The 13,403-nt window shown below is 52.9% G+C and overlaps 1 protein-coding gene across 1 annotated transcript in view; it reads left to right on the top strand.

Moving 5' to 3' along the window:
- Nucleotides 1–13,403, top strand: part of MARCHF4 (membrane associated ring-CH-type finger 4) — a 154,826-nt gene that overhangs the window by 128,796 nt on the left and 12,627 nt on the right. The window contains exon 3 of the mRNA XM_054044350.1: nucleotides 4,047–4,239. Coding sequence (XP_053900325.1) covers nucleotides 4,047–4,239 — 193 coding nt within the window. The remainder of the gene's footprint in view (nucleotides 1–4,046; nucleotides 4,240–13,403) is intronic.

Raw genomic sequence — 13,403 nt, 5'->3', positions numbered from 1 at the left:
AAGCAAAATAAAGACAATGGATTTCAAGAAGGCAGACTTTACAAACTCAGGGAGTTGGTAGGTAAGGTCCCATGGGAAGCAAGTCTAAGGGGAAAAATAATAGAAGACAGTTTGCAGTTTTTCAAAGAGACATTAAGGACACAAGAGCAAACTATTCCACTGCGTAGGAAAGACAGGAACTATGGCAAGAGACCAGCCTGGCTTAACCAGGAAATCTTCAATGCTCTAAAACTCGAAAAAGAGTCCTACAAAAAGTGGAAACTAGCTCAAATTACAAAGAACGAATATAAACAAATAACACAGGTATGTAGGGACAAAATTAGAAAGGACAACGCACAAAACGAGAACAAACTAGTTAGAGACATAAAGGGTAACAAAAAACATTCTATAAATACATTAAAAGCAAGAGAAAGACAAAGGACAGGGTAGGCCCATTACTCAATGAGGGGGGGCGGGGAAATAATAACAGAAAAAGTGGAAATGGCAGAAGTGGTTAATGACTTTTTTGTTTCGGTTTTCACCAAGAAGGTTGGTGGTGATTGGACATCTAATGTAGTGAATGCCAGTGAAAATGAGGTAGGAACAGAAGAGGGTAAAATAGGGAAAGAACAAGTAAAAAATTACTTGGACAAATTAGATGTCTTCCAGTCTTCAGGGCCTGATGAAATGCATCCTAGAATACTCAAGTTGCTGACCTAGGAGATATCTGAGCCACTAGCGATTTATTTTTCAAAAGTCATGGAAGATGGGAGAGATTCCAGATGACTGGAAAAGGGCAAATATAGTGCCCATCTATCAAAAGAGAAATAAGGACAACCCGGGAAATTACAGACCAGTCAGCTTAACTTCTGTATCCGGAAAGACAATGGAGCAAATAATTAAGCAATCAATTTGCAAACATCTAGAAGATAATAAGGTGATAAGTAACAGTCAGCATGGATTTGTCAAATCATGTCAAACCAACCTGATAGCTTTCTTTGACAGGGTAACAAGCCTTGTGGATGGGAGGAAGCAGTAGACATATTTCTTGACTTTAGTAAAGCTTTTGATACTGTCTCGCATGACCTTCTCATAAACAAACTAGGGAACTGCAACCTAGATGGAGCTACTATAAGGTGAGTGCAAAACTGGTTGGAAAACCGTTCCCAGAGAGTAGTTATCAGTGGTTCACCGTCATGCTTGAAGGACATAACGAGTGAGGTCCTGCAGGGATTGGTTCTGGGTCCGATTCTGTTCAATATCTTCATCAATGATTTAGATAATGGCATCGAGAGAACACTTATAAAGTTTGCGGATGATACCAAGCTGGGAGGGGTTGCAAGTGCTTTGGAGGATAGGATTATAATTCAAAATGGTCTGGAGAAACTGGAGAAATGGTTTGAAGTAAATAGGATGAAATTCAATAATGGCAAATGCAAAGTATTCCACTTAGGGAGGAACAATTAGTTGCAGACATACAAAATGGGAAATGGCTGCCTAGGAAAAAGTACTGCGGAAAGGGATCTGGGGGGTCATAATGGACCACAGCTAAATATGAGTCAACAGTGTAATGCTGTTGCAAAAAAAGCAAACATTGTTCTGGGATGTATTAGCAGGAGTGTTGTAAGCAAGACACGAGAAGTAATTCTTCCACTCTGCTCCACGCTGATTAAGCCTCAACTGGAGTATTGTGTCCAGTTCTGGGCGCCACATTTCAGGAAGGATGTGGACAAATTGGAGAGAGGCCAGAGAAGAGCAAGAAAAATGATTAAAGGTCTAGAAAACATGGGCCTGTGAGGGAAGACTGACAAAAATGGGTTTGTTTAGTCTGGAAAAGAGAAGACTGAGAGGGGACGTGATAACAGTTTTCAAGTACATAAAAGGTTGTTACAAGGAGCAGGAAGAAAAATTGTTTTCTTAACCTCTGAGGACAGGACAAGAAGCAATGGGCTTAAATTGCAGCAAGGGAGGTTTAGGTTGGACAGTAGGAAAAACGTCCTAATTGTCAGGGTGGTTAAGAACTAGAATAAATTGCCTAGGGAGGTTGTGGAGTCTCCATCATTGGAGATTTTTAAGAGCAGGTTAGACAAACACCTGTCAGGGATGGTCCAGGTAATACTTAGTCCTGCCATGAATGCAGGGGACTAGATGATCATAATGGTCCCTTCTGACCTTAAAGTCGATGACTAGATGACCTTCCAATTCTATGATTCTATGTCAAATTGCTTCACACAATACACACTGACCGGGGGGGGGGGGGTTGCGTTAGAAGAAGCTCTGCCGTTCACCTTCTAAGGCAGCACAAATGTGTCAGACCCCTGTTGAAAAGGGAACCTCGCCTTGTATTATTTGTAACGTGTTTTGTGGGGCATGCGTAGCCTACAGCAAGATCTCACCTTGCACTGTGATCCTGTCGTATTTCACAAGTGAAGCAGCACCAAGCTGCTTGGATGGGAGGCCTCCAAGAAATAGCTAGGTACTCGAGAAGCGGTGCTGGTGATGCCTTTGGCAGCATGCTCTCCAGAGTCAGTACAGCACCAACGCCCCAGCATGGTGACAGGGACGCCCTGCCTCCAGAGTTCCTGCTTCTGGATGATGTATAAACTGGAGAGCCTAATGCATGGAGTCATTAATGTCCCACTCGTTACAGATCTAGTCAAGTGCCCCCTCTAGGACATTCACCAGACTACTCTGAGGGGATCCAAATGTGGGGTGTGCTTTCAGCCTCCAGAGTCTGAACAGAGTCCATGCACTGCCCCTAGCTTGGGGTCTCTAGGCACACTCTTGGGATGCCATTCCTCTGTCTAGCATCCCCTCCTGAGAGCCGAGACCTCTGCCAGTCAACTACCTAGCCCCTGAGATCGTTGCTGACGCCTCAGAATTCAGTGTAGCTTAAACAAACTCTTTCCCAGAATTCCAGCCATGCGGGTATTCCGGGTCCACAGGGTAACTTTTCAAGGGAGTGTGATACATGTAACACACAACGCACAGACTTTGCACAGTGTTTTAAAACACCACTGCTCTTTACATAACGGCACGAGAGAGGTACAGCTCTAGACAAAATAATAGCCATGCCTTTACGCATTTCTCTGCCTGTTTCCTCACCATTGTGGAGAGATCTTTGGGCCAGGGGAGAGCCCTCTGGGGTGCCCAGGAACCTTTCTCTGCAGCTTCAGGACGTCTCTGCTGAAGCATGGATTCCTCTCCACCCCAGTTGCCATTTTCTGACCTGGGCTGTTCACAGTTAAACAGGACCTGTCTGCTACAAAAGCATACTCGTCTCTTCCTCTCTCCTGCCCAAAACTTCCTGTTTGGCTCATGAGTCTCTCGCATTGATTTGTCCCACCAACACCACCTGGTTCCTTTGTTCTGATGCTGGCAATTTTCCACTCTCCAAACTCCAGCTGGGGCTGGGGAAAACTAGTTCTCCTAGCTTCAGCCACCCTCCTTAGCATGCCCATGGTGTGGTCACAGTACAGTCGTTAAGGTTAACTACTCTCCATTGTCCCTATTGCAGAGGGTGCATGCAACAAGCCATCTCAGGCCATGGTGGATCCTACATTTTATACATTCCATGATACAGCAAACTTCATAGTAACAGCTTGATAATATCAACCAGAATTCATAAATTGTACAGATTGATTTCCCCCAAATCATCATACCACTATTCTTGACATGAGAGCAGGGGCTGTTAATTACCCTCAGCGTCTGGCCAAAGTCCACCTCAGGTAGTTGTCCTCTGCCTCCCTAGATGCCCTTTGCAGTTTCAGTTGGATGCAGGATTCTTCTTCGCTTCCAGATCCAAAATGTAGAACGTGGTGGTGCTCTTTTAAACAGCTGCTGTGCTCCATCCCAGCGGTGGCTGCCTGTCAGTGGTGGGGGAAGTGATCCATGTGTAGTGTTTGTCTGTCGAGTTGTAAAGCACTTTGGGATCGGAAGCCACCATGTGACACTTTCAATGCTGGTGTTCACCGCAGAACTAATCTCCTGACTTTTCCCCCTCCTTCCCTCTCTCTTTGTCCCTGATTGTTATTTCCCCTTCCTCCCATCCCTTCCATCCCTTGCAGTGGCAGGCCATCTCTCTGACAGTCATTGAGAAGGTTCAGATTGCAGCAGCCATCTTGGGTTCCCTCTTCCTCATCGCCAGTATCTCGTGGCTCATCTGGTCGACCTTCAGTCCTTCCGCCAAATGGCAGCGCCAGGACCTGCTCTTCCAGATCTGCTATGGAATGTATGGCTTCATGGACATTGTCTGTATAGGTGGGTGAATGAATTTCGCAGGCAAGGGGATGCAGCCCGCTGGCTCCCTCCACAGAAAGGAGCAGGAGATGGCACGCAGAGCATGGGCCTGGCTGCTATACAGATCTGTTTGGATACAGCCCCCTTGGCCATTACTGCACCCTCTTTACAGAAATAACCCGGTTCTGAAGATCTCATCAACCTTGAGGTATTTTCCATTTCTGGGATGGCGTGGGATCTGGAACGTCCCATGGGCAAATACAATGGCGGTCGAAGGCTGTAAAATTCAGCCACTTACACAGTAACAGGGCATTATTTTTCAGCTGGGTAAAGAATCTGAGAGCACGGAGCTGACTGAGAAACATCTATTATCACTGAGCACGAGGCAGAGGAAACACTTTCCTTTCACTCCCAGAATTGGGTGAACACTTTTTCAAAAGGCAAAAGTGGGACACTTGCAGGAGCCCCACCTCCTGCTGCTCCTCTTCCCCCTGAGGCTTCACCCCCTGGCCAGGCGGGAAGCTGGAGCTTGGGGAGCCACTGTGGGGAGCCCCAGATCCTTTATCTGCCCTGGATATGCCTCCCAGGGCAGGTGGAGAGTCTGGGGCTCCCCACTGCAATCTGGCTCAGAGCCACCAGAACTGGGCAGACAGGGGGGACCATAGCTCTCCCACTTTTTGAAAGTGGATGGGCCGGACCCCGCCATTTCCCCCTCCTCTTCCCGCCAAGGCCCCACCTCCCTGGCCAGGCCAGCGTGGAGCCCAGGCAGTTGTAGGAGCCACAAGGACCCTCCATCTGCCTATGGTGCAGGGGGGCTGAGAGCAGCCCCCAGCCCATGTCCCTGTCTCCCAGGCTTCCTGCCCAACGCAGGACAGGTGGAGATAGAAGGTCCGCGACTCCGCGCCAGCTCACCACAGCTGCTTGTGCGGCTCTCCCCGACCCAGCTTCGGTGGGGGAGGGCCTCAAAGTCGCAGCCGGGCCATGCTAGGGGAGCCACGGACCCTCCACCTGCCCTGGACGGAGGGGCCAGGGTGCGGGGACACAGGCCGGGGACTGTTTTTGGCAGGCCCCCTGCACCGCGGGCAGGTGGAGGGTTCACCACAACTCCATACAGTTGCCCGCGTGGCTCTTAGCATGGCCCAGCTGTCGCTCTGAGGCCTTCCCCCCACCACAGCCAGGTCAGGGAGAGCCGCACAAGCAGCTGTGGTGAGCCTGGGCCCCTCCACCTGCCCTGGGCAGGGGGTCTGGGAGGCAGGGACATGGGCAGGGGGTTGCTTTCAACCTCCACCCCAGGCAGGAAGAGGAGGGGCAGGGTCTTGGAGGTAGTGACCAGACAGCAAGTGTGAAAAATCGGGACTGGGATGGGGCCTACATAATAGGCGCCTATATAAGAAAAAGCCCCAAATATCGGGACTGTCCCTATAAAATAGGGACATCTGGTCACCCTACTTGGAGGGGAAGGGGAGCAGAGGGCCCGGCCCCCCCACTTTTGGGAAGGCTCTGACGCCCTTGGCCTGGCTCCTTGGGAGGCTCTTACCACAGCCAAGTTCTGGCTTCCAGCCTAGCTAGCGGGTGGGACCTCGTGGCTTAGCCCCCCACCCCCAGGGAAGAGACTGGCACAGCCCCTGAGCCTTGGGCAGGCAATACAGAACAAATGCTGTCCTGGAGTCATTCAGCCTAGGACCAGGACTTGAACTTTGCATTTTGGGACTGTCCTGCCCAGTTCAGGATGGGTGGTCACCCTACCCAGAAAAGCCCTTGCACTGAGGCGGAGAAGTTTAAAGACTCATTCTAGTACCTGCAGATCCACAGCCCCGATATTTGCGGCAGCAGGAGATGGTATAACGGAGGCACCAGCCAGGCCGACGCCTCTCTGTTACTTCGGTCAGGCTCGGAACGTGCTCCTGTGTCCCAGATAGGGTTACCATATTCAAACATTTAAAATTGAGGACAGTCCACGGGGCCCCACCCCAACTCCGCCCCCGCCCCGCCCCTTCCTCGCCCCCATTCCAACCCCTTCCCCAAAGTCCCTGCCCCAACTCTGCCCCTCCTCTGAGCACCCCGCATTCCCCCTCCTCCCTCCCGCTCTGATCTTGGTTGGGGGTTGCTAAGTGCTTCCCTGCTCCCCACTGGCCCTGCAGCCCCTGCACCCCCCCGCCCCTGCAGCCTCTGCACCCTCCGCCTGCCCTGCCCCTGCGCCCCCCTGCCCCTGCAGCCTCTATGCCCCTGCCTGCCCTGCTCCCCACTCGCCCTGCAGCCCCTGCACCCCCTGCACCCCTCCGCCCCTGCAGCCTCTGCACCCCCCACCTGCCCTGCCCCTGCAGCCTCTATGCCCCTGCCTGCCCTGCTTCTCCTCGCCCTGCAGCCCCTGCACCCCCTCCGCCCCTGCAGCCTCTGCGCCCCCCGCCAGCCCCGTCCCTGCAGCCTCTATGCCCCTGCCTGCCCTGCTTCTCCTCGCCCCTCCGCCCCTGCACCTCCTCCGCCCCTGCAGCCTCTGCGCCCCCCGCCAGCCCTGCCCCTGCACCCCCCGCCCCTGCAGCCTCTATGCCCCTGCCTGCCCTGCTCCTCCTCGTCCTGCAGCCTCTGCACCCCCCCGCCCCTGCAGCCTCTGTGCCCCCTGCTTCCCACTCACCCTGCAGCCTCTGTACCCCTCCGCCCCTGCAGCCTCTGCACCCCCCGTCTGCCCTGCCCCTGCAGCTTCTATGCCCCTACCTGCCCTGCTCCTCCTCGTCCTGCAGCCTCTGCACCCCCCGCCCCTGCAGCCTCTGTGCCCCCTGCTTCCCACTCACCCTGCAGCCTCTGTACCCCTCCGCCCCTGCAGCCTGTGCACCCCCCGTCTGCCCTGCCCCTGCAGCTTCTATGCCCCTACCTGCCCCGCTCCTCCTCGCCCTGCAGCCCCTGCACCCCCCCCACCCCTGCAGCCTCTGCACCCCGCTGCCTGCCCTGCTCCCCCGCTCACCCGGCAGAGGGAGAGCTGCAGGCTCCATGTGGAGCCAAACACTGTGCCGCGCTGCTGTGCGGGGCAGGAGGGAGCAGGGGACGGGGAGGGACTCTGGCTGCTAGAGGCCCCAGTGGCTGCGAGTGGCTTTCAATCAGGCCCAGCCGTCCAATCAGCTGCGCTGCACTCTGCATGAGGGGAAGGGGGAAATCCCGGACATTTCTACTTTATTAGAAATCCCCGCTGGCCGGCCATTTAAAGCTGAAAAAGCCGGACATGTCCGGGGAAACCCGGATGGATGGTAACCCTAGTCCCAGACGTACACACAGACAGTCAGATAACAGGGATGCAGGTTGGAGGACTGGAGACAAACAGTCTTGAGCACGATCAGTTGTTCTGCTTTGTCATTGTCCAAACGCTGTGGAAACTGCCTGGGAGTGAGGAGGAGCAGGGCAAAGACTAACCTCCCTCGCCAGGATTTTCCCTGGGGATGGGTGGAAAGGCTGCCCTGCATGGAGCGCTGCCAGGTGCTTCCCCTGATGCTAACGGGAGTTCTGCAGATAAAAATGCCCCCTTTGAAAAGTCAAGGAGAAGAGTCAGACAAACCCTGTGCTAGTGAGGGAGTTCCGGGCCGCGTGCTCTGCACACAGCCCCATTGTGCCTGGGCTTAGTCAGCATGTATGATCCCCCACCAGCAGTGCCTAGGCAGTGTGTATGACCCCCACCCCCGCCAGCAGTGCCCTCCCAGGGTATATCCCAGCCTGACAGACTTGCCAACACCAGCGCCAGGCTCATCCCACCATTGGTGCCATGGGATTTCCTCCAGCAGTGAACCTGGGCCCGTTCCGTTCATTACCCTTCTCGGCCATGTGCCGGTGGAGAACGGGAGCTAGTTTAACTCATAACACACGTGGCTCTCCACTTTCCCTCAGGGGATCAGGGGAATCATAAAGAAAAAGAGGGTGTCAAAGTGGGATGCAAGAGAAAGCAACCATGTGAGCACGGTGGCAGATCATGGTGCCCTCCCATCCTGGTCTGGGGAGTCGGGGAAGGAGGAGGAACCCTGGTCCTCTGTGAGGATCTGGCTTGTGCACCTTCTTGGCTGTTGCTGGAAGTGGAAAGCCCTGGCTTGGTGGATGTCAGTAACATGATTATCGTGGCTGTGATAAGGCTGAAAACCTGAGGGAAACTGATTAGCTCGTCTGTGAATGGGAGATAAGTATTTCCCTGCGGTCAGTGGAGAACAAAGTGAGCCGATCATTGACGAACGAGGAGCTTAAGTTTTGATTGTTTTTAAGGATTTGGGCTCAATTTCTCCTCGCCTTTTGTGGAGAGTCCCCCTCTGCATCACCGCTGACGTCACCCGTAATCAGAGCTGTCAGCTTTAGGTGATAAGCCTATCGCATCCAGCGGAAGAGCAGCCTTTGCCTTCCTAGCACCCCTCAAAGTCGCTGCTTGCTGCCGCTAATTCCGTAACCTTTTGCCTGCCAGGTTTACAGGAATTCGACCATGACAGAAACCCCTGGGCTGGTGGGTTTTCATTTCCAGGGGAACAACGGTTAATCTGTGCAACTGTAACGCTGACAGACCCTGGTCGACGTCAGGCAGGATCGAACCAGGGACCTCTGGAGCTTCGTGCCTGAGTCTCTACCACATGAGCCTGGGCCTGGGCCGTGTTTCACCCCTGAGGCGAACCAAGTGAGCAGTGAGGCCTATGCTGAGAATTGTGTCCCCCTCGCTGTAAATGCTCCCAGCCACCGTCTCTTCTGTTGTAACCCTGTTGTTTTCAATGTTTCTCCTGCCCCAGTCTAGCTGGGAGGAGAATCTGACTCGCTGTGTTTAGCTTCTGCCCCGGTCCTGCTCTTGAATGGAAGTGAGGTGAGACGCACTCCCTGCTCCAGTGCCATTGCCCTGAGTCCTTATCTGGCAATGGAAAGGTGACCCAGCACACACGGTGACTGTCCAGTGATGCTACTGAGACAGGTGCCCAGCGCACACACTCGTAGCGAGGCTTCTGCATAATCTGGACTTCCTGGGTCCTGCTCCTTACTGCCTACCCAGCCTGTCCATCCTAACAAGTCACGCCTAGGGCCCCGCAGGTTCTTCACCCAGCACCGCTGACGTCTCCCAGGGAACGCCCGCAGCCAGCCTGCTAACAATCTCCACTGGGGCTTGCGGCTACCTGGGTTTCCTTGTCCCATGTGTGGCGCCAATGACCTCGCTAGGGGCTGCTGAGGGCAAACAAGAAAAAAAACAAACTGCCTGGGTAAATGTGGGACTGGTGCATGCAGGTTAGCCAGCCAGTTTGGAGGGCTAATCTTTGTGTAAGCCACGCCCACTCAGTGTGGGGCACTGTTCCCCTTTGGGTTGGGCAGGAGTGGGGCACACCGAGGTAGATCAACCTGCTATGGGCATGGCTGACCGAGTTTGTTAGCTCAAGCAGCAGATACTCATGTGTTGAGATCCCAGGTTCAATCATGGCTGCCCTCGCCCCACCAGGGGTGTGGTGTCGTATTTGCAATACAGTAATGGATTCCGATTTCCTGCACCTCTCTAGAACCTTTCATCCACGGATCGGAAATGGATGTAGCTTAGCCTTGCCACACACCAGTTAGGGATCCCTTCACCCACCACTGAAATGCAGCTACATCTGGAGTAACACATCTCTGCTCTTCACCAGCAACACAAGTGTTTGACAGCAGGTGAAGAGTGTCTCGTCCAGCTAAACATCTGGGGGACTCTCAAGTCAGCAGATGTCCTCTCCTGAGTTGGAGTGAGGCCAGGACAGGAGAAGACCATGCCCCTACTGATCTAAAAAGCATTACCTGATCTTTAGTTAACACAAGTGGGCTGGACTTGTAACTCCGAGCATCAGACAAGACCATTGATCGGTATAACCTTCAAAAGAAGAGTGCTGCCTACTGAAGCCCCTCCACCTCTTACCTGCGTTTTTTCCTTGGTGATCTCCCATCCAAATACTAATCCTGCCCTAACCTACTTAGCTGGAGAACTGTGCATTTGGCTCCTGTGGCATAAGGGATAAATTCTTGCCTCTCCCTGTTAAGAGACCCTGCAAGAAGCGGAGTGTGTCCCTGCTTCTACCCTGGGACATGGCTGATTGCAACCTCCTTGACTCCATAATTCCCCAAAAGACACAGGGCTCCCATCACATTCTTATCCAATAAACTTCACTTTAACAAGTGAGAGAGAGAGAGAAGGAGCTGAGACATGATTGAAAGGGGAATGCAGTCAGTTCCTGGGGTGCTTTGTGCCCCCAGAGGCAGCGAAAGGAGGAGTGGGAGTTCTGGAGAGCAGAGGTGGAGAGGGATTATTATGGGTGCCTACAGATAGATACAGATAGCGATATAATCATATACAAATAGCCGGAGTGAGTCTCCTTGGGTCTCAAGCTACTGAGGAGGGTGAGTGGCAGCTTGGAACTCGTCCACGCATCCTGAGAGACACCTGGCCATTAATTAAATGGCAATTCGGGGGGGGGGGGGGGGGCTCGTCCGCCTCCCTGTCAAGGCGCAATTAGGGAAAGTCAGTGTTTGTGGATTAAAGTGGCGTGTGGGTTCAGGAGGCCTGGCCATAATCTCCTGTTTAAACAACAAAGAGTGTCGCCAGCTAATGAGAGAGCAACCCAGCTTGGGGAAGAAAATCGCCGGAGCAGCTCAAGAGGAGAGTGGTGTTTGGGGCGGCTGATGAGCAGATCATACCTTGTCCTTGGCTTACATTTAATTAGCATACTTGCAGGGGGTTGGTTTGGTTAAGCAGCCTGGCGCACGATATGACTAGACTAGCCGCGGTTGTGTAGGTTAGGACTGAGGGGGCTCTGGACTAGAAGCGCTCTTCAGCGACCTTCTCTCTGCCTCGTTGCTGTCAGCCCCTCACTTTTATAAGCACTAAATCCTCACATTCTTAGACGCTTCACCCCTTTGCTTGGCCCTCAGTCCCTGAGGGTATTTGCCTTCGCACCAACAGCTGCTCTGCAACTCAGCAGCACTGGAGACGAGCAAAGCACGGCCATTCATCCTGCCAACGATTTTTGTTGGCACGCTGCGGCAATCCATCACATACCAGGAAGTGTGCACCCGCTGCTTTTAATCCCAGCTGCCAGAGAGAATAATCGGAGGCATCCAGTCCGTCTGATGGCATCTCTGCACAACTGTAGGTAATAAGAGAAGGAATCAATAGCCAATTAAACGTGATCCACAGCGTTTGATTTTTCAGGGTGCGATGGGAACAGTAATTAATGGAGTTTCCTTGAGACAGTCACAATTCAAGGTTTCCTGTCAAGGCTAATGTGGTTTCATTTTAACTGCGCAGGTTGCAATGTACTGCCTATGGAGGTGCAGGGCTGGAGTAGCCTTTTTGTGTGTGATGAGCCTGGTGGCCTGCCCCTGCTGATGGCCTGGTTAGATGGCAGTGGAAAGCTCCTGTATATTGCATGCATAGGACACGAGTACCTTCAGGAACAAAGCTGGGAAGAGTCATTCTGGCAGTACGGCCCATGGAGATGATTTAAGGGGAGGTGCCAAACATGTGCATTGCCCCTCATGGCATACCACTGCTTTTTAGGGGAGGGAGGGGTAATGAGGCTGGGATACTCCATGGCAATTGGGCATCAACTTCTCTTAGGCCCCTTTGCAAATTGCAGCCTATTGCCCAAGATGGATCTCCCAACTAACAGGTCCAAAATAGAGCTGTCAGGCAGGGAGAGAGAATAGGCCCTGCTAGGCTGAGGACCTGGCATTCAGGTTGTGTGTGTATGGGACAGGGATATCTAACTTTAAGGAGATGTTGGTGCATAGATCACCTTTAAATGGAGAGGCATTTCCCCACCCACTGCATAGGCAGGTATCAGTTTGTGTTTCAGTTCAGCTGCAGAATGTTAGAGCGAGGTGCACACACAGCACTCTCCCTCTCCCAGAAATGTTACATTCGTTCTTTCTCTGTTTGTTGCTTTCCTTAATGTGAAATAAGTTCTCTAAGCTGAGACATACATGCTTGGGTCTTTGTGTCTGGAAAACACAACTGTGGGGAAGTGGGACAGCACTCCTGTAGCTACCCCACCCCAGGCCCCATCTCAAGGGAGATGGGGGGGGCTGAGTGTTCAGGGTTTTTTAATGAGGAACCTCCACCTCGGCCATCTCTTCCTCGTGCTGTGGGAGAATACTGCAGCTCAAGGGCTGGAGTAACCCACCAGGACCCTTGCTGGGAGGAAGGGCATGACTGGAGGAAGCGTTGGGCTGCTTGGGAATGGAGCTTGAAGGGAGGTGGGTGTCTTGTGTATGAGTGCCTGACCTGAGCAAGTCACCACCGCCTTTTTCTGATTTCCTTCCGCAGCCCCCACACATTAGGGCCCAGCCACCCACCCGTCCCCGGCTCCAATGCGCATCCCGTTTAGCAGCTGGCTGGGGCTAGCACCCCCTTTATGGTCGCAGAGACTAGGTCCAGGCCCTGTCAGCAGACCAGGCCGCTGTAATAAAGATGAAAAATGGGAGTCCTTGCTCGTGCTGTGGCAGAGGCCACGATCTCTGTTTTGTGTTGTGTCGAGTCGTGACGTCCACACCTGCACAAGCTGTTCTGGGGTGGGTGGGAAAACCGGAGCAACCACCTGACAGGTCAGGTCTCCTGCTCCTAAGCTGTTGGGCCGCGTCTCCCTTTAAAAACCACTCCTTCGCCCTCTGTGTGTTGCTGTAGAGCTGAGGAGGCCGAGTGGCACAGTCGCACACTCACACTGACTGGCTGTATGGCAGGCAACCAGGAACATGCGAGGCACTCCAGTACGGAGGAATGCAGCCCTGCTGCTTCTGAAGGGATGGGACTGTTTTCATCGAATGCCGTATCGATTGTGTGGACAAGCTGCTGTGTATTCCCCAGCAGGCATTTCTGCCGCTGCAGAACATGCATGTGAATTTGATTGCTAGCAGTTTGGCAGCTCTTCACAGGGCACGTACAGAGCCAGTCAACCGAGACGGGCCTGAACTGCCAAGTTTGGATCCACTTCTGAACTCTCTATGTTGAGTTTGGGGTTGGGCCCATCACTACTAATAAATTCAGAACGCCCAGCTATTTTAATCAAAAGGATTTGCCTTTCTATACATTACATTCAAGAATGCTTGATAACATTCCTCTCCATACAATGCCTCTGTGCAAAAGGACCCCATAGGTCTGTTTGGTTGCAAATAACATGTGGTGTTCTCCGCTCCAGTGAGTCCGTTTATTAGTATTTAATGAGGGG

This window comes from Malaclemys terrapin, chromosome 11 (assembly GCF_027887155.1).
Source record: "Malaclemys terrapin pileata isolate rMalTer1 chromosome 11, rMalTer1.hap1, whole genome shotgun sequence".
Taxonomy (NCBI): domain Eukaryota; kingdom Metazoa; phylum Chordata; order Testudines; family Emydidae; genus Malaclemys; species Malaclemys terrapin.
The sequence above is the reverse complement of the archived record's forward strand: the minus strand, read 5'-3'. Positions and strand labels throughout refer to the sequence as shown.